General features: G+C 39.5%; 1 protein-coding gene across 1 annotated transcript in view; it reads left to right on the top strand.

Annotated features, from left to right (window-relative positions):
* The window catches only part of Prosap (SH3 and multiple ankyrin repeat domains prosap), a 228102-nt gene that overhangs the window by 152651 nt on the left and 48608 nt on the right, over positions 1–26843 (top strand). The window contains exons 3-5 of the mRNA XM_080280039.1: positions 13671–13796; positions 22867–23047; positions 24850–25011. Coding sequence (XP_080136165.1) covers positions 13671–13796; positions 22867–23047; positions 24850–25011 — 469 coding nt within the window. The remainder of the gene's footprint in view (positions 1–13670; positions 13797–22866; positions 23048–24849; positions 25012–26843) is intronic.

Below are 26843 nucleotides of genomic sequence, written 5' to 3'. Positions count from 1 at the left end.
TTTCCATATTTTTCTTCTGTCGAACAGTACATAAGTTCCGTAATACATCTGGCCGTCTCGAACATCTCATCACACACAGTTGGCTGCCGACTTGAAGAGACTTTTCATTTGCCTTTGAAATGTAGAGCTCAGACATATATATGGATTTGTGGTTTACATATATATGGATTTCAGTCTTATGCTGCTCTCTGATTCGCACCTGCAAGTGTGTCTGTTACCAACGGCTTCCCATTCTCTCTCTCCGTGGTGGTTTGGCTAATGTTATTTATTTTTTTCCATTTTTTCTCCCGTGTTCTGTCCAATGCAGGTGGCGCTGTGGTATCGGGTATGTAGTGCCCTTTTAACTGTGCATGATGTTATGGTGTACCCGTGTGTCCCGACTCAGCCTGGCTTGTTTATAGTACACTCATTATGTCTTCCTTCATTCTTCATTTTTCAAGTTTCCCTGTATGTTGCATGTACTGGTGAATCTTGTGTCTTGTGTTCTATTCCTTCATGTTTGTGACTGTGATTCATGTTGTCAGCTGTTGTCTTATGATGGACGCCGCTTTTCATTCAAACTCCCGGTGGAGCAAATGTCTTCAGTTCTGTTCTCACTTTCTTAATTATCCTTTTTATATAAACTGTCATATACTGTCAAACCATCTTGCCTTCTCTAACAAGTTGCATTACAGCAAAAGCTTGACTTATTTAATGATAGACGGAGACAATCTCTTCTGTACTCATTTGATTGCTTTTATCTTTTCCCGCGCATTTTTGGAACCGCATGACGTCAGAGTTTCGATTTTCCAGACCTTATTGACTTCTTGCAGTCCTTAGTTTCTTCCGCATCGAATTATATGAGAATTGGGGATGATTCTTCCTTCTCCTGTGATGACCTATGACTTTTGATCCATATACAGTACTGTTTATATTTTGAATCTGTCATTTCCCTTCTACTGCGCACCTGTTATTGGCAGTACTGGTGATGCCTGCAGTACCCGTGCCAGTCACAGCCAGAATGATGTGGATGTTAGTACTAAGAAATTCTATTAACACATTCCAGGTCTTTAACCCTTTCAGTCCCATGATGTATTTTTGTATATTCTTGCTATGCCCAGACTGTTTTATTAAGCTTTGAGGGAAATTTTTTAGAATTGTGAAGGTTTACAGCAGACTTCAGTACCCCAGCACTACTAGGATGCTCCCTAAGCTGAATAAATCATCTTGCTAAGAGAAAATATAAAAATGCATCGTTGGATTGATATGGTTGATCATATTAGCGAGTATGGTGATTATCCTAGTGAGTATGGTTGTTTTAGGTGTGGCAATAGACTCTGCCAGTTAAAACAAATATAACACAGCAATATTATAATAGCTATTGACTAGATTCCAACAGCTAAAGGGAAAAAGGTATCATAACAGCAGTCCCAAGTACAGTAAAACAATATATGTTAAGTTGACCATGTTGCATCTGCCAGCAAAAAATAAAAATAAATAAATAATAGCCTAAGAATAATAATAATAATAATAATAATAATTCTGTGTTGTTGAGTGAAGATGAAGGGGAGCTGCAAGGCTTGGTGGATGAGTTTGGGAGAGTGTGTAAGAAACTGAATCTAAAGGTGAATGTAGGGAAGAGTAAAGTGATGGTCTTTGAGAGAGGTGAAGTCAGTGAATGTACAGCGAGGTTGGATGGTGAGGAATTGGAAAATGTGAGTACGTTTAAGTACTTGGGTAGTGTGATGAGTAAGGATGGAGGTTTGAAGGGTGAAGTGCTTGAAAGGGTACAGCAGGGAAGAAAGGTTGCTGGTTCTTTGAAAGCAGTGATAAGAAACAGGGAAGTGAGCATGGAAGTGAAAAAGTTACTACATGACAGTATTGTGATACCAACTCTAACGTATGGAAGTGAAGCTTGGACGTTGTTGGAAGGACACAAGTCAAGAGTGAGAGCAGTGGAAATGAGTTATTTAAGAGGAGCCTGTGGAGTCACTTGGAGAGACAGGCTGACAAATGAGGATATAAAGGAGCGTTGTGGTGTGGATGTGGATGTGATAGGAAGCGTTATGAGGAACACACTGAGGTGGTTTGGCCATGTGGAGAGGATGGAGGGTGAAAGACTGACGAAGAGAGTGTATGTGAGGTGGAGCGGGGAAGAGGGAGGGGGAGGCTGAGGATGAGATGGAGGTATGGGGTGGAGAGGTATATGAGAGAGGGGGGTGTGAGTTGGGAGCGGGGCAGTGAAATGGCGGGGGACAGGGCGACGTGGAGGCGATTTGTTTGTGGCCACCCCGAACGGGATTGAGGCGTCTGGCAGTAGATAGATATATAATAATAATAATAATAATAAAAATAATAATATAGTAATTAATAGTAATAATAATAGTCAAAATTAGTCACAGAATGTATTAAACTAGACTGCACCAGTTGAAAAGGAAAAATTGATATAAGAAGATAATGATATGCTTGGTTACATTGCACCAACCTTATCACTTACTGAAGAGGGTAAAAAAACTGCATACACCCACCAAAGGCACAAAGACTGAAGTGGCGAGCATAAATAGGGAGATAATGAGTGCAGTAAATCATGTGTGTGTGTGTGTGTGTGTGTGTGTGTGTGTGTGTGTGTGTGTGTGTGTGTGTGTGTGTGTGTGATGGCCACCAGAGGGCTGGAAGCAAACTCCCTCCTCTTCTTGTTTTTTATTTTTTATTTTTTCGGATGGAAGGAGAGATTAGCATTTATCTCTCTCTGGTGGATGTAATCTTGACGTTATACTGGGGTTTGGTGGAGAGAGAGAGAGAGAGGAAGAGAAAAATGTGAATTATAACGAGGGACAGTCGAAGCATTTTACCTTCACATTCCCTGATAATTTATTGGTTAGTATCAACATTAAAGAAAGACGAGAAATGAGAGGGAAGGAGGAGGAGGAGAGAGAATGCGTAAGGAGAGTGAGAGAAAAGTCAAGAAATAGTTACTGTTTCCTTAGCAGAGAAAAAGAAGAAAAAAGAATGAAGCGATAAATGCTTAAGAACGTAATGGAAATCGTCAGTAACTTTATTTTTAGGACTGATTAAGAGTACTGTAATATGTGGTTGCCATTCCATATAATTTTCACCCAAACTTGGCCTAAAATAACCATCTGTCTTAGTTCCAGGTTGTAGGGAGAGATTAAGGGAAGGATATGATGCTAGTCACGAAGAAGAGTGATCTGGATGTGACAGGAAATATAAAAATGACCCCTTGTTTATTATGACTTCTGCGGGTGCCCGTGTCTAACTGATATCTGGTGATGGAGGGATGGCTTGACCTCTGGCGTGTGGCTGGTGGTGTGATAATGAAGATAAGGCGGCATCAGTGTGGCAGACCTGCACGTACACGCTGTCTGTGACTGACCATATATCTTTTGACTGATGACCGTATATCTATGGCACTTACAGGCCTCATCCAACTGGAGAATCATGACCCACTATACCATCACGTGTCCGTTTGGTTATATGGTTACCACCCAGCGTAGTAAAGGGTGTTATGGGGTACAAGAAGACCATTTGGATTGTTACCTTGTGTAGTCACGGGAAGATTTTTATTTACTTATTTATTTATTTATTTTATTTTTTATTAAGGTTATTTTCGCCCTTCAGTATCATCATCCAACTTGGCGATGATTTAATTTTGTGATTTATTTTCCGTACCCCAGTGGCTAAATCAAACAATACCACGGCTCTGCATGCCCTCCGTAGCACATCTTCGTGACGAGCAACGTAATTTAGGCTTATATTCTCATTGCGTAAGGAGGCTGCCTAGCGCCTCTTCCTTGGTAATTTATTTTTTGGATACGGACGGTTAATATAATTTTGTACGTTATTCATTACGCGTATGTTGATATTAGAATTATTTAAATAACACAGAAAAGGATAGCAAGGTGTAGTAAGCAAAATAAATCACTTAGGAAGAGGTGTTAGGGAACTACTCATCCGACGAGAGTTCGGGCCTTAGTGTTAATGGTGTGTATTCTTGTCGGTTAAGGAAGTTCCTAAGTACCTTTTCCTAAGTGACTTATTTTGCTTCTTACACCTTGCCGTCCTCTTATGTGTTGCTTAAATAATTAATATCACCACACTGCATATATAAGACACGGCGCGGTATTAGCCAGCTGTATGCAAAAATAAGTCGCTAAGGAGGAGGTGCCAGGGAGCTTCCGTTTGAGATGAGAATGCAGGGCAGTATCTCGCTAAAGCTAAGAAAAGATGGAGAGATGAGCAGATTTAGGCCAGGTTGAAATGAACAGGTAAACTGGCTGCCGGACCTTCAACGATGACGATAGTGGAGTGATAAAGTGCTGGCAACTCACTCAAGATTCATTATTACCTGTGTTCCCTGTTTAATCATTTACCACTATACTCCTTTCACTGCAACTTGGCACAGAGTTGCGTCCATGTGTGGGTCTTCACGTAGGTCAGTGGCAGAAAAAGGCGCTGCAACGGCTCTTCATCTTTTCCATAGCACTTCTTCGTGACCAGCATCATATTTGGGTCAGTTTATTGTAACTCGGCATTCGTGGTGGACAGACGGCAATTTCTGAGTGAATGTAGTATAGTTTGCCTGAGAAATTTGCGCTACTGACGGATTACAGACAAAGTGTAAAGAAGGGATTTAGTCAGACCGGCCTGATTGGTGTGACGGCCATGTGTACGTTTAATCCCAGTAAGTGACGGCCATGTGTACGTTTAATCCCAGTACTTGGCGGTCATGTGTACGTTTAATCCCAGTAAGTGACGGTCATGTGTACGTTTAATTCCAGTACTTGGCGGTCATGTGTACGTTTAATCCCAATAAGTGACGATCATGTGTACGTTTAATTCCGATAGGTGACTGTCATGTGTACGTTTAATCCCAATAAGTGACGATCATGTGTACGTTTAATTCCAATAGGTGACGGTCATGTGTACGTTTAATCCCAGTAAGTGACGGTCATGTGTACGTTTAATCCCAGTAAGTGACGGTCATGTGTACGTTTAATCCCAATAAGTGACGATCATGTGTACGTTTAATCCCAGTATGTGACGGTCATGTGTACGTTTAACGTTGGAGGAACAAAAAGCCTCCTCTCTCTCTCTCTCTCTCTCTCTCTCTCTCTCTCTCTCACACACACACACACACACACACACACACACACGCACACACCATTTCCACTTGTCGCAATTGACCATCTCTGTACTGGGTGATGTTAGCCTAGCCCTGTCCCCCTACGCTGGGAAAGGAGTAAGTGATATTAACAGGTTCTCGCTCTTCTCTTACTCGTTATGTGGGTTCTCTCCTCTTACCGTTTACCCTAGTTTGACCTAAAATTGCCACCTATCTATCTTTGACGCTGAGTTGTAATAATTAGCACTGAAATCTGATGCTAGCCACGAAGAAGTGCTCCGGGAAGGATGTAAAAACGTAGCATTGTCTCATTATGCCACTGAACGACATCAAATACGCTATTGAAAGACTAATTAGGCCAGGTAAATGTAAAAAAAAAAATACAGTGTTCGCCAGGTGCAGTCGTAAATTATCTCGGCTTTTTATTTTTTTTTTTTTTTTTTTTTTTTTTTTTTTACGTGCGATAAAATGGCGTTGGAAGACAGATGAGAGGAATTACAGGCTTAAGCAAGGCAGGTAGGACTGATGAGAGTGGATAACAGCAGGTGTGGGGGAAGGTGGGGAGAGGGGAAGGGACTAGATATGGGAATGTGTGACACTAGGCTCCGAAGAACGTCATGTCCTCTCTCTCTCTCTCTCTCTCTCTCTCTCTCTCTCTCTCTCTCTCTCTCTCTCTCTCTCTCAGGCTAATTAAATCCTTATGTAACCCCTCAGTATAAAAAAAAATTGCCCTCTGGTGAATGGAATTTTGGAAAGTAAAGATAAATAATAAATACGCCTTTGCTGTTAGTGTTTAAAAAAGATCTTTCTCTCACCTCGTCCCCAGCCCCTCCTCCCCCTCCGGAAGTGAAGCCACATACGGGTCAATTCTCTTGATAACCTAGAGATACAGCACTTTAAAGATAGCTCACTCTTATATCTTCGCCTTAACATGATAGAGATGTACTGTAATTAATAGACCTATGTAGATAATTACCAGGTAATTGGAAGACTAATGTGGGTCATTTCTGTACGTTCCTAGTTTTCCAAAAATTTGTGGTGTTTGAAGAGACGAAAAAATACCGTAGAAAATATAATGTGTTTACCCTTCTCCCCATAATTGTAATGGCTGTTGGATAATTTTGAAATTTGTTTTTCTATAGTTCACACGAAAACTCAATGTCCAGGTAGGCATAATAGATGAACTTATTGTCTTTTAAAACACGCACTCAATATTTTCACTAATTTCACAGCAGAATCGAAGTGTGAAAGAATCAGCATAATTTATACCATAATTAAATTCTCTCTCAAATGAAGCGAGGTTGATTTGGTTTGTTGTAAGAGTTTAATGGAAAAAGTTAAAACATGGAAAATAAGTTTGGCATGTTTTATCATTTTTGTTTTATTTATGTATATGTTTGCGTGATTTATGTTTGCTTTGGTGTTCTAAATTATTGTCTTTTGTTTGTTGGAGTACACATACATACGTACATACATACATGCACAGGTATGATTATAAGATATATATAACTGAAGTTAAATTTGTGTAAGTCAGTATGTATATGGTAAGAAATACCAGTATATAATTTTTGCTGCAACGTTTAATTGCTCAGGGTGAACAAAATTTAACATGATTAAGCCAATATCATAAGGAAATCTCTTTTGGCTTACCCACTTATTTTGTATATGTATACTCCTTGGTCTCCGTCATATAACTGATTATGTAATAGGTATTAACCCTTTCTATGTGTTGTGTTAATTTTTCCCCATTTGCTAAGGTGAGTCCTCATCATAAAAGGGTTATGAAGGCTATATATGACCCCTCCAGCTCGAATAGTCTCATAAAAATTTATTATGAATAAATAAATGGTTTCAAGACAAGACGATTAAAGCCATTATCATAGGATGGGGTTAAGTGCACGGTTTTCAGTCCACACTTTATAGCAATTTGGATATGATGCTTTCCATCCTGGATGCTTTTTCTATTTCTTTCTCTTATGTACTGTATGGTATATACTCCATTTTCTGTATCTAGGTATTACTTGTATTACTGCCCATGAATTTCTATGCATCAGGTTTTTGTCTTTTCATATATGAACAGAGGACACCAGTAATCTGGTGTATGGATTATTTTTATTCATTTGTTTTTCCTTCCTCCGTTCTGTTTATTTATTTATTTAAAAAAAAAAAAAAAAGCTTTTTCAAACATTGGTGATATTTTGATATTCATTTCTGTACTCTAGCTTTTCCCTATTTACTGTTTCTCTATACGGTACCATATTTGCAAGTATTTAACACCAGTACGACCATATATCTGAATATTAAACACTTACAACCATATTTGCGAGTATTTTACACTGGTACGACAAGCCTCATGTGCTAACTCCCTGTGCAGTATATTTATAAAGTATACACACACACACACACACACACACACACACACTAAAGAAAAGGAGCTTGTGGAAGGGGAGGGAGTGACTAGAAATGTTCCGGTGATAAAAGATATAAAAGTGGAGGTACAGGAAGTGTATAAATTACTGGAAACTCAAGATGTAAGGAAAGCCCCAGGACCTGATGGAATTTCAAATTGGGTACTGAAGGAATGCAGAGAACAACTGGCGGATAAAATCCACAGTTTAATCGTATGCTAACTGGAAGAGGGGAAAGTGCCACAAGAATGGAAGAAGGCAAATGTGGTACCAATTTACAAGGGAGGAAACAGGGAAGAACCCCTGAATTATAGACCAGTGTCTCTAACCAGCATGGTCGCAAAATTGTGTGAGAGAATCCTGAAAGACAGATGGATAAAATATCTGGAAGAGATGAATATTTTGGCTGAATGCCAGTTTGGATTCAGAAGTGGAAGGTCATGTGTTTCTAACTTGTTGAGTTTTTACTCAAGAGCGATTGACGTGGTACAGGAGAGAGATGGTTGGGTGGATTGTGTGTACTTAGACTTAGAGAAGGCCTTTGACGAGGTACCTCATAAGAGACTAATGTGGAAACTAGAATATATAGGAGGATTGAAGGGGAAACTTCTGGAATGGATGAGAGACTTTTTGAGAGACAGACAAATGAGGACAGTAATAAAGGATAGGATGTCTGGATGGAGCGAAGTAACAAGTGGAGTCCCTCAAGGCTCGGTGTTGGCGCCAGTAATGTTCCTGATTTACGTAAATGATATGGTAGATGGAGTGAACAGTTATGCGAGTCTGTTTGCTGATGATGTAAAGATCTTGAGGAAGGTAGAGGTTGAGGAGGATTGTAAAATACTGCAGGAGGATTTGGATAGGATACATGATTGGAGCCGGACGTGGGAAATTAAATTTAATGTAAAGAAATGTAAAATATTGCAAATGGGTAAAAGTACCAGGAGGCCATCACTGAATTATTTGTTGGGTAATGAATTAATCACAGAAAGGAGAGAAGAGAAAGATTTGGGAGTGCTGGTCCAAGATAGTTTGTCACCAGAAAAGCACATTAACAAGATAGTTGGAGAGACTTATAAACTCCTGACTAACATAAGAGTAGCATTTCATTATATGGATGAGGAGATGATGAAAAAATTGATAGTGGCCATGATCCGCCCCAGGTTAGAATATGCAGCGGTAGTGTGGTCCCCACACAAAAAGAAAGATATAAACAAGATTGAGAGAATACAAAGAACAGCAACCAAGATGGTCCCCAGTCTGACAGACCTGCCATACAAAGAGAGGCTGGAAAAACTGGATTTGCCTTCCTTAGAGGAAAGGAGAAAGAGGGGAGACATGATTGCAGTGTTCAGGACCATGGTGGGAGTAGATAAAATTGACAAAGAAGATCTATTTGTATGGGATAAGAGAGCAACTAGAGGACACGGAATGAAATTGAAAAAGTCAAGCTGCTTGAAGGATAGAAAGAAATATAGCTTTCCTTACGGAAGTATAGACTTATGGAATAGCCTGGACAAAGAGATCGTCCAGTCTAAAAACTTAAACGAGTTTAAAGCTAAATTTGACTTATTGAGAAACAGCGACGGAAACCCACGAGCATAGTACATTCTGTGTATATCACAATTAGGTATATTAGGTAAATACTTAAATATTTGGAACGACTTAGACAAGGAGGTGGTGCATGAGAAAAACATTCATGTGTGTAAAGGTAGACTTGATAAATGTGGATATGGAGACAGGACAACATGAGCATTGCTCAATTCCTGTATACTACAAATAGATAAATACAAATAGGTAAATACACACACACACTCTCTCTCTCTCTCTCCAGACCAGCCCATAAATAAAATAGTGTTTAGTATACGTAAATAATGTAGAAGAGAATATTCGTGTAACTACCCTTTTTCCTCCAATTTGGCCAAAAATTGCCATCCCTCCACCTTGAATGCTAAGTTGTAACAATAGATTAGCATTAGAACATGATGCTGGCCATGACCAAGTGCTGTGATAGTCTTGTGTGTAGTATTGTCTTTTTCTGCTACTAAGCTCTGTGATATAAACTGCAGTATGACAAATACCTGGACCAAGTTAAAGCAGTGTAGTACAGAATAATGCTGTTGGCTGTGAAGCCTATGCCCAGAGTCGGACACATTTAAAAAAAAAAAAAAAAAAAAAAAAAAAATCGTGATGTATTCAGTATAATCCAATTTTTTAAATGCAAAGATGAAGGAACCAACGGCCAGGAGATTGTTCCCCCCAAGAAAAAACAAAAATAAGATAATAGAGAGCCAAATTCAATATCTGTCCATTTCAAGATGCCTGGACACACTGCGTTTGAAAGACTAGAGGTCATAGACAGTAGGAAATGCAGACAGAGGAAGACTTGGCCCAGAGTTTTGTCCTATTGCAGCTTATTTCTTGTACCTCAGTTTTTTAAATTTTTTCTTGGAGGGAACAATCTTGTGGGCTTCTGACCTTAGATTCTTGCTCCCTTGGTTAAAAAAAAAAAAAAAAAAAAAGTAGAATAAGTCAGTGCTATGACTTTACGAGTCAACATTCTCCCCATAACACTTCTTCATGACTGGCATCATAGTGTTAATCTCCTGTCACGGATATTCAAGATGGAGGTATGGAAGTTTTAGACCAGGTTAGAGTGAAAAAAGGTATTTATTTTTTTCGCTGTTACCAGACAATTGTATTTAGGTAAGGAGAGCCCACTAGTAGTGAAGGTCTAGAAGATTTTAATTCTAACCACTTAAGGTAGAAGGTGTCTCCTGAGATTAACAAAATGATGTGGAGTTAGAGTGAAGTAAAGATATTATGGCAGTGAAGGGGGTAAGTGGGGATGGAAAGCCTGCTAAACTGATGAGAAAATGGGTCTTATTTCACACGACGTAGGAGCCTTCGTAACACCTTTTTGTTAGTGATTTATTCTGCAGGACTTATTGCACCTTGACAGTCTCATTCATATTATACGGTTTTCTAGGATGGATATAGCACCTTTTTTTAGTGATTTATTCTTCAGCACATACTGCACCTTGATAAGCCTTTTATGTGGTTCTATAGAATCTACATAATTCATCAGATGATCACACAAAGGGATTATAAAAAAATATTATGAAAAAATTGCTAAAGAGAAGGCATTATGAATCACCTATGCCAGCAAAAATAATCCCTTGTGTCCCTTGGCCTGTATTCTCATCAGGTAAAGAGACTTCCTATCACCTCTTCCCTAGCAATTTATTTTTGGATGTGGCTGGTTATTATCCTTCTGTACAACATTAATGCAGAGTATGGCGATGTTTGATGGGTTTACACTTTGGGGAAAGGTGTTAGGGAGCTTCCTTAACTGACCAACTTAAACTCTGCAAGGCTTCACTCACTGAGGTCTGAAATTAACCATAACCCGACAGGTTGTATAACTTTTTTACACTGGGAGATTTTAGCCGTTTTTGGGAAGGGACCTCATATAGAAGAAGTGAAGGGAAACCATTCTTACCCAACAGAGTGTGAGAGGTCCTTCCGAATCTTGTAACCAAAATTATAACTGAATAATAGATACTGTAATCTAGGGAGTTAGGCACTAAATAAGTTTTTTCCTCCTTTCTCCAGACTAAATAAAACATCCAGACTAAATAAGATATCTAGACTGTAGCCTTTTCGAGTGTTTGTCAGATAATAGTTAACCTTTTTTCCAGCCTTCTTGGATTAAGTAAGATATGTATTTTCAAAAATACAAGTCAGGCCTCCACCTGCTTCTCAGGCCTCAGTAGCTTTCCTCATTCAAGACGAGAAATGCTTTCCCTGACCTTTCTCTGCCTGAATTAAGACTTCCTTTACAGTCTGACCATTCAAATTAAGATCATCTCAGCATCATAGTTAATTGAGGTTTCATTAACATCTGCTGTACTCAGAATAAGTTTCTGTGACTTATTATTATCTTTAATCTTTCTTATTCTTACAATAATTAAGCTTTCCCAACCTAAAGACCTTAAGCTTTTGCCAGCTTGTGCATATAATTGTATATATTTTTGGCATTAGCATTCATACTGCTGTAATTGAGCTTTCCCAGCTGTCCTGACACATTAAGTTTTATCAGTCTTATAACCCTAATTAAGTTCTTTCCATCATTAGTAAAAACATTCCTAGTTTAATTCAGTTTCCCAGCCTCCATAAGAACCGAATTAAGCTTTCTGCAGCCTTATCCTTAATTAAAGTCTGTGCATCATAAGTAACAGCATTATTTCTTCTCAAATTAGGGCTTCCTGAATCCCTAAATAAGCATCTCTCACTCGTAACATCCTTCCTGATTAACCCCCACAGTGCAGTGATGCTTTATTTTACTTTTGCAACATAGATGATTTTCTTCAGCTTATGAGAAGTCTTTTGCAGAGAGGAAGTTAGAGGAGGTTGTATTTGCCATGATCTCTCCAGTTCAGAGCCTCGTAAACTGAATATCATCATTTGGTGGCAGTTAAGAAAATGAAAACGTATCATTGTACTGAAGGGATTAAGTCTTCAGTTTAAATATCGTATCTAATTAAGCCTTCTCCAGGCTAATTACCCTACAGTATGTGACATTGAAGTGAAACCTACACCTGGTGGTGGTGTAATCCTGGGTGGAGTAGCTGCGGTGCCCGCCCAGGAACCAAACCTCTGCACATTTCCCTGCTCCTAGCTGTGGGAAGGACCATGGCTGTCTGCCACAAACGAGTGCCAGATCCTTACATGGTGCATGTACTGTACATGTAAGACGGTCCCACAGAAGCAGTTGCTTACCTTTGATCAATGGATCTGCTTGGCCAGAGATTGGGATTAAGTAACAACAAAACCCTGCCTAATTAAGCATTCTCCATCACTGAGTCCCTACTGTAAGTTTTCTGCCTCCCTTAAAACTTGATTAATCACTGACCATCCTGTTGAAGATGGTAATTTAGTGGTGACCATCCTAGTTAACACCCAAACCGAATGCTGTCTGTCCTTCTTAGGGCCGCCAATAAACGCATACCATCCTTTTTTAACATCATCCCCATTTTTAACCCCTTCAGTCTGGTGATGCCTTTTATTTATTTATTCTTGCTGTTTCGAGGTGGTTTGACTCGGCTTTAGGGAGACATCTTATGTTGAAGGGGTAAATGAAGGCTGTATCCAACCTCTCAAGGTTGAAAAGTCTCCCCGATGCCTAGTACAAATCTAAAAGTAAAAAGCAAGAATAAGAAAGCTGTTATCTTAGTGAAGGGGTTAAGATATCTGTGTATGTATGTGTGTTGGCGAGGTAGGTGGTGTTGGTGCCAGATTCTCAAACACACTTACGATGAATACCCTGCTGTAACTGTGACTTGTTTCCCAGGAAGGACAGGAGAAGGAGGGTTCAGGATCCTCTCTTGTCTCTTGTTCCTCCTACAAAAACAACTGTGGTTACCAAAGGAAAATCATCATACATATTTGTTTCAGGAGGAAGGACAGGTGGTAGGTGGTGGTGATCATCATCCACTCACTTCATGTAGTGCCGCTTACTTCTTCTTTCACTTTTATCATTCTTTTTCTGTGTCTGCCCTCCTCTCTTCATGTTTCTCCAATTCATTCTGTTACTTTCAGGCGCTCTCTCTGCACCTCAGATGGCTCTACACTGAGTGACAGCCTAATGGTTTCCTGTAACCCAGGAAACCATTTACAGTGCTGGATGATAACCATATAGCTAAATGATGGGGTGATGAGGAGGCTACAATGGTTTCTCTGTTAACTGGGTGGAGGGACACAAATGCCGTGTCCATCTGGGAACCAAACTTCGAGATTCTTCCCTGCGCCTTGCTGTAGTGAGGCACTGTCTTCTGCAAGGTATCATCAGTTCACTGTATGGGACGGCCCTGCAGGGGCAGTTGCTTGCATGTGGATGATGGGTCTGCTCAGTCAGACTTGAGTTAGTCAACAACAACAACAAAGCAGGAAGGACAAAGAAAGGAGAATACAAAATGATCACATGTCTAGTTCATCTTAGAAAAAAAGATACAAGTTAGGACAGGGGATATATCATAAATATTTTTGAGAATGCCACTTATGTTATGGCAGGGAATGCGTCGTAAAAATATATGATAATGCCATGGATGTCGTGCTAACGTCCCTCCCCCTGCCACCAGGAGCTGCGGGAGAGCTTCAACTATGGCCTCTTCTGTCCACCCCAAAATGGTCGTGCCGGCAAGTTCCTGGATGAAGAGCGGCCCCTGGGAGACTATCCCTTGCCCTCACCTGTTGGCTACCTTGAGGTGGGTGTGGCAGTCTTCCTTGTACATATTTTTGCTTTTTCCATACCCCACATTTTATTTCACTCATCTCTCTCTCTCTCTCTCTCTCTCTCTAACACACACACACACACACACACACACACACACACACACACACACACACACACACACACACACTCCACCCATATCTCCCCCCCCCCCCCATCACTCAGCCACATTCTTATCAGCCAGAGGTTGGTGGCATGTGTTTGTAATAAGGTTAGTATAAGCTGGTGCACATGCACATTGTTTGTGTGTGTGTGTGTGTGCATTGTCATCGTTTTTATTTGCTTTTAACTTTTTTGCAAGTTATATGGCACTTGTGTAAATTACTAGAAGTTTGTTCTTGCTCCTTTTAGCTAATAAAATTTTGTACAGAATCCACAAGTGCCATTAAAGGAAATGAATCTTATTTTTCAGGAATATTGAATTAAAGGTCATGGAGAAATAATGAAGTAATCAGGTACATATTTCCTCCAAGACCATTTATCCTTTTGTAGGGCTGACGTAATCTTACATATCTCTATGAATTTTCATTACTTTTGCTTCCATCTCACCATAGTCTCATTCTGTGCCATTCTTCATGTTTCTGGATACCTTCTCATCTCTGCTTCTATCTTCCTGCCTTCATTAGAGCATAAGGAGAACGATAACAGTACAGTAGTATGCTTGTTGGCCTAAATGAGGTAGCTTGTATCACTGAAAATAAAGGTGTGAAACTGTATGAACGAGAAACACACAGCAGATGAACATGAGGAGGCTTTATCTGTCGAATGGCGTTGAAGTTTAATCACACCTCTCTGGCATAAACTGTTCTCTTTTAAATTGGGACTTGTTAATCTCCCTATATCCTCACTCTCCATGATTTATATTCAGTTCTGCTGCATTACTCCTCAGTATTATTTTGATTGTAACTATGCCCTTATCTTTGATGGTGTTAGGGAAGTGAATAGCGAAGCAGATAAAGAAGTGCTAGTACATAAAGAAGAGTTGGTTTAATAGACAAAGGGGTAAATACTTACCCATAGGATAATGACTTGCATAACCTAGAAAAAATGATCTGTTTAGCAGATGAAAAATAGTGTAGAAAGCACAAGAGATGGACAACAAAAGATATAGAGAATATAACAGAAGATGGAAGCAGTGTAAAAGACACAAAATTAAATAAAACAAATAAATGTATGTGAGAGAGAGAGAGTGTGTGTAAAGAGAAGTGAGGTTGAGCGATGAGGGTAAAGGAGAGGATGATGGTGAGAGTGAAGGTGAGGGTAGGGGTGAGAATGAGGTGGATAAGAGAGAGAGTGAAGGTGAAGGTGAGGGTGAGATTGGAGGTACACAGGAGTGCATACCAGTGGTGAGATAAGATAAAACATGACCAAGGAGCAAGCAGCTACCCTGAGAATGTGACTGTGAGGAGACACCATAGCTTTGTCACTCAGGGAGAGAAGAATAAAGGAAAGAGTAATGAGTGTTCAGAGCATGTAAAAATGGGGGAGTAGTTCTTAATGTGTCTGGAATTGGACGCAGCCTTGTCAGTCCCTTTCCTAAGGCCTAGCAGTCTTACCTTTTCAAGTTATGCCAGCAGGTGGTGTCATTATGCACCAATCTTACACTTCATGCCAGCAGCTTTGGTACTGTTTGCTCACTGAATTTCTTAAGGCTTGGGGTCCTTGCATAATATGAATGCAGAAGGGTGTTGTTATGGCCTGTTGGTGGGGCTTATGAATAAGTGCTGAAACTACACTCTTTTACTTTAACAGGATATAAATTTCCATCTCTGTATTGAATGCAGAGATATAACTAGAGATGAGCATGAACATCATGCTAGTCACAAAGAAGAGCTGTGGAAAGTGTGGGGAACCACACTGTTGTCTTGTACTTACACAGACCTATGAGAAATGGGCTGTAAAAGGACAAAAATCTCCACCAGTTTAAAGCGAATGGACTATAATTACACCAAACTGAATCCCACTGATAAGTCCGTCATGACTTTGGCACTTGAACCTGTGTTGTCAGAATTACTAGCTTGGGAGAATACTGTAAAGGAATATCAGTGGCTTGTGTTAACTAAAATTAAGGAATAGATTGTGAAGTAAAATGCTCAAATATGATTGAATAAACTCCAGTACAAGTTCCAATTATGAAACACATGGTGTCCAGTGCAGTGATTAAAAACCAATGAGAAATGTCATATTAGCTTGGTAGAACTTTATTATTACTGACTATACATTTTTAATAGAAATTCTGTAATTCCTCTTATTTGGGGAGAGAAGGGGGGGTTGTGTGAGTGTGTGTATGTAAGTTTGTGTGTGTGTGTGTGTGTGTGTGTGTATGTGTGTGTGTGTGTACATACACAGGTTTGTATGTACTAGAAACACCTGTGTGATAGTGATGTGGTATTTGATCCTATCTTAATCCAGGGGTAGGATGGGGGCTAGAGGTTGGGAGGGGGTCTAGGTGAGGGAGAGTTAGGGAAAAGAAGGTGAATGGGTGGAGAATGGAGAACAAAGTAGGGGAGTAAGTAGAGGATGACTTGACAAGGATGGAAGGTAAATGAACCAGGGAAGAGGTGGTAGAGTATGGTAGAGGGTTGTACTGTGTGTGGCTTTGTCGATCCTGTAACACCTCATCCAAAGTCTATCCAGCACATTGCTCCTCGGCATTCTGTCGTTTATCGTTAATGTAAATGAGACTGTGCAGTAGTTGATGTGAATGAACCCTCCTGTGCAACTTGAAACCCTCCTGCACTTCTTACGTTGTGAACTTGAGTAGATCAGCTTTTTTGGTGCTGACCTTAAATTAGGGGGAATGATCTTGCATGGGTTCAAATAACACCTCATACAACTGAGTTTGTGGGTGGACGGTAGTCACTCTGAAGTCAGTACCTGTATGAAGTAATCTGGTAACTAAACCTACACCATATTTCTATCTGCCATCACCCTCCACTTTTCACCATCTATGCTTGGTATCTGTCCTGACCCCATTTTTGCTCATTCACTAAAATGAGAGGTGGATAAGCATGAGAGCGAGGGGGGAACAATTGTAGAGAAAAGGACGGATTAGGGGAGAGAATGGCTGGTGCTCAGTAGGAATATGGTAAACTATGAGTGTGTTGATTTTAAAGACCTAGGTTCTCTCACGCTGCAGAACTCTCCCTCCCTCCCCCCTTCCTCTTCATTCATTGCAGCTTGTGGACATCAAGCCTAAGGAATTTGGTCACCTTTGGCTGTACAACTAGAGCTTGGTATAAACTCTGTTCTTTATTTTCTTCTCTTCCTCCCTCTGCCATCCCACCCACTCCTTTTGGAGGGAAAAAGAGAGGAAGTGAAAGACACGAATTGGAAGCTTGAGAAATAGAGTGAAAGAATAAGGGAGGGAGGATTAGTTGACATGGGTAAGGGCAAGTGTTTGGTTGGTGGAAAGAAGAGAAAGGGAGGGGGAAGGAGAAATGGAAGACTGAGGAAGAAATGGAGCAATTTAAATGCAGAACTTGAAATGGGTGTTGGAGGGAGGATTGAAGAACAGTATTGTACTAGAGTAAGGAAGTGAGGGATTGGAATTTGACATGAAGAGAAAGGCAGTGGCACTGGGAGAAGGTGAGAAAACTAGGCAGTACATATTGTGGGTGGTGTAATAGTTGAGCGAGAGAGATGGTGTAGATAAGCAAGAACTGATAATTGGATTAGTTCAAGAAGTACAGCTGTGTAGTGAGAGAAGAGGAGATTTGAAGAGAGGAGAGGGAAGTTGAAGAGTTAAGATGGTAGGAATATGAGTTTGGTGGAAGGAGGGGAGAGAAAGGTAGAAGGGGAAAAAAAAAAAAAACTTGTACTAGTGAGGAAATGGAAGTTAGGCAGGGAAAGAAATTGAATATAAAAAGGATAGGGAAGATAAAGAAAGAGAAACATTAAGAAGAGGAACATAATGAGAGTGTAATACAGTTTGGAGTTAGCAGAATAATAGAGAGAGATGTGAGAAAAGGAAGGAGGAGATTACAGTAGATAGAGGAATAGGAATAATAGATGAATGTGAACTGAAGAAAAGGCACAAAATTATTAGGCCTAAAAGTTATACAGTTCAGGAGTTGGGGTACCAATGCATCTTGTTTGTCGTATATTGTGTGGTATTTTGGAAGAGATCATTATGAATACAGTAGAAAGTAGCATGAAGAAGTGCACTGCTCAATGACCATGTTAAACTGTGATTAAAGTATATTAAGGTACCATTATGTAGGACATTGAGTTTGGGTATGTTGATAATATATCATTGCATATGATTGTAGGTAGTGGCGACCATCATCCACTCACTTGATGTAGTGCTGCCTACTTCTTCCTTAGCCTTTATCATTGTTTTTCTGTGCCTGCCCTCCTTACTTCCTATGTCTCCCATCTTTCCTGTCATTTCTTATTGCTTTTCTTTCCTTTACAGGTGGCTTTACATTGAATGACAAGCCAAATGGTTTCCTGTAAGCCAAGAAACCATTTACAACACTGGGTGGTGACCATATAACCAAACCATACGTGCTCCCTACGTGTCAACAAGTGGGTTGGTGGAGGGTTAATACCCCTCTCCGTAAAACAAATAACTCAGTCAAATGGCCACCCTTACGGGATTATGGCGTCTGACAACAGATAGATAGATAGATATGAGTGTAGTGTTGTGGTTGCACTGGATTATTACAGTTTTCAAAATCTGAGTGTATGGAAGTACCATAAACAGTACACTCATGTGTTGGCCTCATGATAAGCAAGTGATTGATAGATAACAGCAGGTCTTACGGGGCTGAGATAATGGTGATAACAGTAGTAGCCACTTGTAGCAGTAGTAGTAGGAGTAGTGGTGGTGGTAGACAGACAGTATACCCTTGTGTGTAGTTTAATATATGATGTGATTGGCTGAAACATGGAAGATACACACAGACCATTGCAGGTAACAGACATCATCACTTTTTCAAGCATCATTGTCTTTTGAAAGATCCTATACATAAAATGATTTTTGTTGCTTCTTATATGTGAAGTCTGTTTTACATGTTTACAAAACATGCAGTAAGAGACTATGCAGTTTGCACAGCAACCATCAGAGAGAGAGAGAGAGAGAGAGAGGACTAATGCAAGCATGGAGCACAACCTTGCAATGTGTGTGTGTGTATGTACAGGAGTTTAGTAGTTGTAAGTGTGTGTGTGTGTAAATTTGTATGCACCTGAACAACACTGTTGTACTGTATGTATACATTGTAAATGTTTACATGTATGACATTGACATTGTTCATTATGCTCAGTCAGTAACACTGTTCTTTTATACATGTGTATTTACACCTTAGCTGTTTACATTTATGTTTTACTTGAATAGAACTAGGTATATTAAACTTTGAAATACAGTTGGAAAATAAAATAGGGTGGATGAAAACTGCATGTGTTTGTTGGGAGCTTAGCAGGTAATCTGTGTGACCCACATAGTGCAGTGACAATACACTCTGCTGTGAATTATACTCACGGCTCTGGGATTAGTGTGCTTTGGGAATCAGGTTGTGATTATGATAGTGATGTGTAATTAACAGAATTTTAGGTTACCACGGTATTTGCAATTAACACAGCCCTAATGTAGCATGGTATTGCTGGTGACGGTTGTAGTCAGCTGGGTCTGTTTGGATTTTTTTACTGCATGCACGTATCAGCAGTATGTACAGTGTTAAGGCACTCTACTTTAGTGATTGATTGGTGTTGGAAACAATTTACAGTATACAGAATCAGAATGGGGTAGTGTGGCCAAATGGTCATGAGTAGATAATCGTGATATTGCATCAGATCCTGATTTTAGTGTGCTTCATAAATCCACTGTTATGTCATACAAGCACTTATGTTGATGCCAGTACACTGTATTGTTTGAAATTCCTCCAAACTGCCAGGGCAAGCAGTATCCCTTAAAGATTGATTGAGAGAGGTGGTACATAGTAACTAACTCCTACCAGTAAGACAGTACCATATAGATGGCTTAGTTTTCACATGACTCCATCCTCTTCCTCATTAAACATACTTTATTTGGCAATGCTTATATTTACTATCAAATAGCAGTATTATTACAGAGGGGGAATAAAGCATACTGTAATGGTATGTTTGGTTGTAATTATTTCTTATGAATATCCAGAGGATAGTGACAAATCAGAGTGACAGTCACTGACTGCCTTACAAAAGCCATCTGTTGAGTGCTGTATCTTCTGTATATACTGTACACAGATTCAGTAGTGTATATATACTGTAAAGACATATGGCTGTGATAGTTGATACAAATGACTGGCAGGGTTTTACAGTATGAATTAGTTTTTGTTTAAATATAGTTTGATTTTTTTTTTTTTTTTACCAAATTCTAAAACAATATCCATTTTAGTGTAATGAAATTGTCATGATAATTCATCTCAGAAGCCAATTTCTATACTGGTGTACTGCGTGGAAGAAGAGAGCAGAGTAGCACAATAGGGATAGGGAAGAAGAGGGCCAACTGAGAGAGAGAGTGAAATATGGAAGGAGAAATTGACCTGGTGGTGGTTCTGTGTTTTGGCCATCGCATTTCAGGCAGGTTCACAGAAGGAAACTTAGAATCAGAGGTGATGACTACTTCGTAAACTACCGTAATTGGTATCCAAGTAAAGTTTTTAGTTTTAGTGTCAGCAGTTCATCCTGACAGTGTTTATTTCAGTTTTGTATGTCTGTGCTGTCTCGTTTATTTTGACGCTAGAACGTCTCGTGTGGCATCCTTCATGCACTTCAAAACTAAGAGTTCAGTACCATTTTTTAAATAATCCCGGATGTCTGCTGATCAGTGTGTGTGATTTTTTTTTTAAAGATTCATGACTTCATGTTTACCCATTTCTTACCCATAATGATTCCCCCCCCCCCCCACCATACAGTAGTTCTGTAATATCTCATGAATTTCCATCTTTGTTACAAGTATTATTTACTGCTCTGTGTGAGCCAAGTTCATATCTGTTGTTACTAAATATCTTATACTCAACCTTCCATTTCTCTTCCTTCCCATATCTCTTGTTATTTTGTTTAGTTAGGAGTATTTCTGTTTTGTGATTTACTAATAGGGTTTTCAGAAGAGTACTGTATTCACCTCTGCTGTCCTGTTCTGAGCTGGTATTTAGTTTTATCTGTCTGTCAGTGTATAGCAAGATGCTTTAATTCTGGAGGTGGCCACAAACAAATTGTCTCCTTGTTCTCTTGCCTTCCACCATCAGACTGCACTCTTCATACAACACCCCTTTCACTTGTATACCTTTCCACCCCATTCCTCCATCTCATCCTCAGTCCCCCTCTTCCCCAGATGTTTAGTTAACCTTTTGAATCCAGTAACATTTTCTCTCTCTGTTTTCAGCATGACCAGATTATTATATTCAGCTCAGGAGAGAATTTCCAACCTAAAGCAGTAGAAATAGTTATCATTACCATCTTCACTGCTGCCATGCTCCCTTGTGGAATAAAATCATCTGGTAGCAGCAAGAATTGAAAAAAGAAGTGGTGTCCTCAGACTAGAGTGGTTAAAGTTGAAACTCTGTCCCTTTCCCTTGACTTACTTTCACCAACTTCCAATCCGTTTAAGCCACAGATTCTCAGCATGATTCCCTCCCCTTTTTTTATTTATTTTTTATTTTTTTTTTTTTTTTATACATAACAGGTGGATGAGAAAATGATATACATACTGTTTTTCTCCATACTTTAATCACTTTGGATCTCTAGGCTTGTATCCACAAAATTCCCTATGGATTCTGCCATTTGGTGTTGTATAATATAATGGATAAGGAAACATACAGTCATACATGCATACAGAATGGAAAAGCATAACTTATGCCCAGCTTTTGTAGCAAGGGCAGCTGCATCTTTCGTGTGTCATTCATCACATTTACTTATGCAGAAGAACCTCTCATACCTTTTCAGTCCTCTAGTCTTTCCAGTAAAGCATATTAATTTATATTCACATTCAGTGATATCATGTCCTTCTTGTTGACATCTGCATCGCCATCACTTTTACTTCTTTGTACAGTTTATTCTCTTTATCACCATCTTATCTCTTATCCTACCTGTAGTCTGCTGACATTATGTCATCCCCTTTCATGTTTTGTTTATCTTTTTCCTATCAATTTAGCCTTTCCTTTAGTTGTTACTGTTGGTACATAAGGAAGACTGCTTTACTCTACTCTTTATTGCCACACAAATGTTGTGTATGTCAGAAGACCATCTTTATCTTTTAAAATGTCAATGAGAGTGGTTTGATAATTCATATGTGTGTAAAACAAACCTAACTGGGCGAGGGGATAGTCAGGTGGTTAGAGAAGTTGTTTGTTATTGAGAAGTTATTTCAGTTCAAAAGATGTGAGTTCAGTTTTAAAAATGTGAGTTTGATTCAGAAGATGTGGGTTCAGTTTAGATGAGTTCAGTTTAGGAGATTTGAGTTCAGTTCAGAAGATGTGAGTTCAGTCCCATGCTGGGAGTGGGAAGAGCTTGATAATTTTAATTTTGTTAAATGTATTTTACTGTTGTTCCACAGAGCCCACTGACTTGTCATTACCCTCCCCCTCTATTACCATATCATAACAGTAGTCCCAGTTGAAAAAGCTGTGGCATGTATAGAGTTTTGATGAATATTAGTGTTGAAGTGGTGACATGGGAAGGTTTATAGCACGAAAGGGAGTTACTGGGGCCTTTGGGGATGGATTATCAAGTCTGTGCTCAAAGTTGGATCCATAAAAAGTAAATAAGTAATCATAGCATTTCATGAAATTCAAATGGCATGTCATAGTAGGGGTTCAAGCTTGGAAATTACCATATTTTACCTTGCTTCTCCCCCACCTTCCCCTGGCATTCACATCCAGTACCACACATACTAAGGTGACACTGTACCATACATGATACCACCTGTGCTGTGCTTTACTCATACCTCCTCATTGCTTTAACCTAGTACAGCATTTTATATTCAGTAGTCTACATCTTTAAATCCCTGCATTTTTAGCATTCTTCATTTCCCCCTTGTGACTCATACAAATTTCACGTTTTTTCAGCTGAAGTACAAGCGGCGTGTCTACAAGATGCTGCACCTAGAAGAAAAGGCTCTGAGGGCACTACACACACGTGCCAACCTCAGACGCTTCCTTGAATATGTTAGAGAGAATAATGTCGACAAAGTAGGCAAGATGTGCTCGAAAGGACTTGACCCAAACTTCCACTGTCAAGATACAGGAGGTAGGAGAAAATTTGAGAATGATGTGATGAAGTAGTGGATTTGATGAGACAAAGATGGAGAAACTAAGACCTGCTTGGTGGTTAATTAAATACCCTCATACCTATAAATCTTAAATGTATTGTAATCATGCTGTAGCCCCACCAGTTTCATTTTTATTTCCTTGTTTACAGTGAATAATATAAGGAAGAATGGAGGTTGTCTTACTGGATATACATATCTGACAGTACTGTGGTAATCTGCCACAGTGAATCAGTACATAAGGGGAAGATACCGTGCTTAGTGTGTTACCTAGTTCAGTATTTAATTTATCCCTGTTATTAGTATCATACTCCATCACTGCCATGGAGCACCCCACACCAGTGTTCTGAAGTGCACGTTTGTACACTTTGTTTGCTCCTCCACCCTAGGCTAATTCAGGACAGTACTTAAGCAGGTCATGGCTGTAATTTTGAAACATGCCATTCATAAATCCTTACATGCAGTAATAGATAATAGAATGGGAGTAAGTAAACCAGAAAAAAGTAAGTACTGTAATGTAATCAGTATCTTAAGAAAATTAAAATGTGCTATTTCTAAAGTTACCCAGGCTAGTATGTAGTAGTGAAAGGAATGGTTTATTGGTTATTGGGACAAGCCGTATTTGTTGGACATGATATTGAAATAAGTTGAGGATTTACAACAAATTATGGTTGTGGAGTCCTCTTGTCATATAAAGAATGCCAGTCTTTAAATTCAGGGCTACCTGTAATTTGTACTTCTCTAAATGAGGTTATCACTTTCGGTATGATTGATTTACATGTATTTGTATTTTAGTAAGAGAAGTATGTAATTGTACGTGGCATAGGGTACAATTTGATCATAATCTGTAGACAGAATAGGTAGAATTGGGTTGGTGAAAAGGGTACCATTATAAATGAGTGTGTTGAAGGGGGAGGTGAGGCATGAAGGGCCAAGAAAATGGTTGGACAAGGTAAATACATGCTTGAGAAAAAGGTATGTGGAATTCGAGGATGCCTGTAAGGTGTATCCTGAATTTTGAAAGCTTGGATGATGTATGAATGTTTTTACGACCCATTTTGCCAGATGTACTCCTTAATGGTCCTACTTTTGTGCTTTCTCTTTTTTTGTGGATCATACCTCATCCCATCTCCTTATCCCTTGAATTAGGTGTCATGTTTTACATTTTATTCTTGCCATCTCCAGGGGATATTATACACTCAGTATTGACATATTGAACTGGGAGAACTAGATATAGCCATCTTTGATCCCTTCACTACATGAGACTGCTCTTAAAATTAATGAAAGATGTCTGTTTGCTTAAAAAAAAAAAAAAAATGTACTTGGACTGAAAGGATTAATGTGGCAGTTAGGGCATAGATGTTGATGATGTTTCATGTGTCAGATTATCTTCATCAAATACAGATTTCTTTGCAGATTTATGCATATATTCATATGACATCATTAATAATAGCCATATGGAGGGAACTTGTTTGAAAAGGATAGTGCTAATCAAAACTAACACACATATGAAACTGCACAGAAAATCCTTCTTATATGTTGCTATTTGTTGTGCAGTAATTAGAGAAAATTTTCCAATAAAGTTCCACTTATACTATAAAGTTGATTTGCCAGTTTCCCCTAGTTTACAGTACCAGTTGTTTGGTAGAAGTTGTGATATTTAGGAACACATCTCAAGCATATATTAAAGATTTATTTTACCCTCACCCACAGAAACATTACATTGCACCTGTCTGTGCTGGCAGTTTCTTTTAGTAATGTTATGATTATTGTGTACCAACAGAGACACCACTAACATTAGCCTCACGAATCAAGAAGCCTGGGAGGATGGTGGTGGCGATGGTGAATGGTGGAGCTTTATTAGACTACCGTACTAAGGATGGAGTCACTGCCATGCACCGCGCTGTACAGGCTAACAACTTTGAGGCTGTGAAAACGCTACTTGGTATGTGAACCCTGATGGAATGTACTTTATTTATTTATTTCCATTCATTCAATGATCATCTAATCCAGTGTTGCCCCACGAGGAGCATAGGAGCCCGGGGCTGGGTAAGTTGGTTCTGACATTTGAGATGAGAGTGACCAGCTTCACCCATCCTTCCATCCTTGAGTGGCATTACATGAGCAGTCAACCCAAACCACCTCTTGGATATACACCAGTACAGGCTCAGTCTGATTGGAGCTCCTTAATTGCCTGCCAAACCACCAGGCTCAATTTATTTATTTGTTTATTTATTTATTTATTTATTTTTTTACTATAAGTTAGCACCCAATCTTGTATTACTCCATGTGAGGTGTTTGGGGCCAAGGCTTAGGCTACCATTGTTCTGAACATTTAACCCATGGCTTGCGCAGTTACCTTCTTTTATCCCACCACGTGGTGTGCAAAAAATGAAGGAATTTTTTTTTTTTCTGGTTTTTGTTTATTATAAACTTGAAAATAAACATCCAGGGCATCATCTGGTGCACAAAAAATAATCTCTCTTTCTCTCTCCATCTTTGCATAGGGCCATGTGTAAGTTTACATAGGGGGATAGTTAAAAAAAAAAGGGAGGGGGGGGGGGACAAGGATTATGGAAATTTTTACACATGTACAGTGTAGATGGTAAGCTGCTGGGTGCCGTCAAGAGTTTTTATGATGGTAGTGAAGCATGTGCAAGGGTTAATGGGCATCTAAGTGAATGGTTCACCATCAGTGTGGGCGTGCGACAAGGTTTTGTGATGTCCCCATGGTTGTTCAATATATATTTGTATACAGTAACCCCTCCAATATCCGGATCAATAGAGCCATAGGCAGGTCCGGATAGTGGTCCTGTCCGGATATTGGGCCCCAGCTTATGGACTAGTACTTACGGACCCTAACTCTGAAAAACACCTATACAACTCCCTCTGGACATGCATTGCACCTATTTAAGACCCAAATCACACCAATAAGGGACATAAAAGACTGATATAAATGCAAAAGAACCATAAAATGAGGTTTTAGAGGTGAGTTTATACAATATTAAACATTCTGGGTACTTACAAGTCCCTTGGTCTTGGACTGGTTTGAACCGCCAGTTTGCAGTCCACAGTTAATCCTCTGCACTCTAAATTCTAATTTCTTAACACTGCACAACACTGTAAATTCCTGTGTGTTCTAGTGGCAAGGTATTGCAGTTTATTCACTGTTTATTCACAAAAAACAAGCACCTGTGGCTTGCACTGTTATGAGTATCTGCTCTCCATCGGAGTTAAGCTGTGACTGTTGATGTTGGTGGGGTAACAGAGTTGCCAGATCGCAACAGCCACATTACCAATCTCCTCAACTTTCATTGTCAAATATAACTTTTCATTACCAAATTCGTAAAGCTAGCATATATTCTTCACTAATTATATATACAAGTGGAAATACATGTAATCACTCTCCTTATAACTAACACCATGTTGATTATTTTCACACTATGTAGGGTAGCAGATTAATCAGAGAGAGCAAACAATCCACCATCTCCATCCTGTGTATCCTCATACATGTGAAAAATCCATTTGGTAATGCATTATTCTAATGCATTACCAAACGAATTTTTCATTACCAAATTGGCCCACACTTGGTAATGAAAAATACCAAATGGCAACCTGACAGGGGAGGGGGGAGGGGGAGGAAGGAAGGGGTGAAGGGACCATGGTGTAACAGCTGTTTGGCGCCAGGCGGGAATTTCAAATTATGGGAGGGAAAAAAGTCAGATTCTTTTCGAATTTTTTGCAGTTTTTGGCCCATTTTGGGAATATTGGATCCCA

This window comes from Coenobita brevimanus, chromosome 82 (genome assembly GCF_032717465.1).
Source record: "Coenobita brevimanus isolate Jiangsu-jjx chromosome 82, ASM3271746v2, whole genome shotgun sequence".
Lineage (NCBI taxonomy): Eukaryota > Metazoa > Arthropoda > Malacostraca > Decapoda > Coenobitidae > Coenobita > Coenobita brevimanus.
Note: the sequence above shows the minus strand (reverse complement) of the source record. Positions and strands in the feature narration are given on the sequence as shown.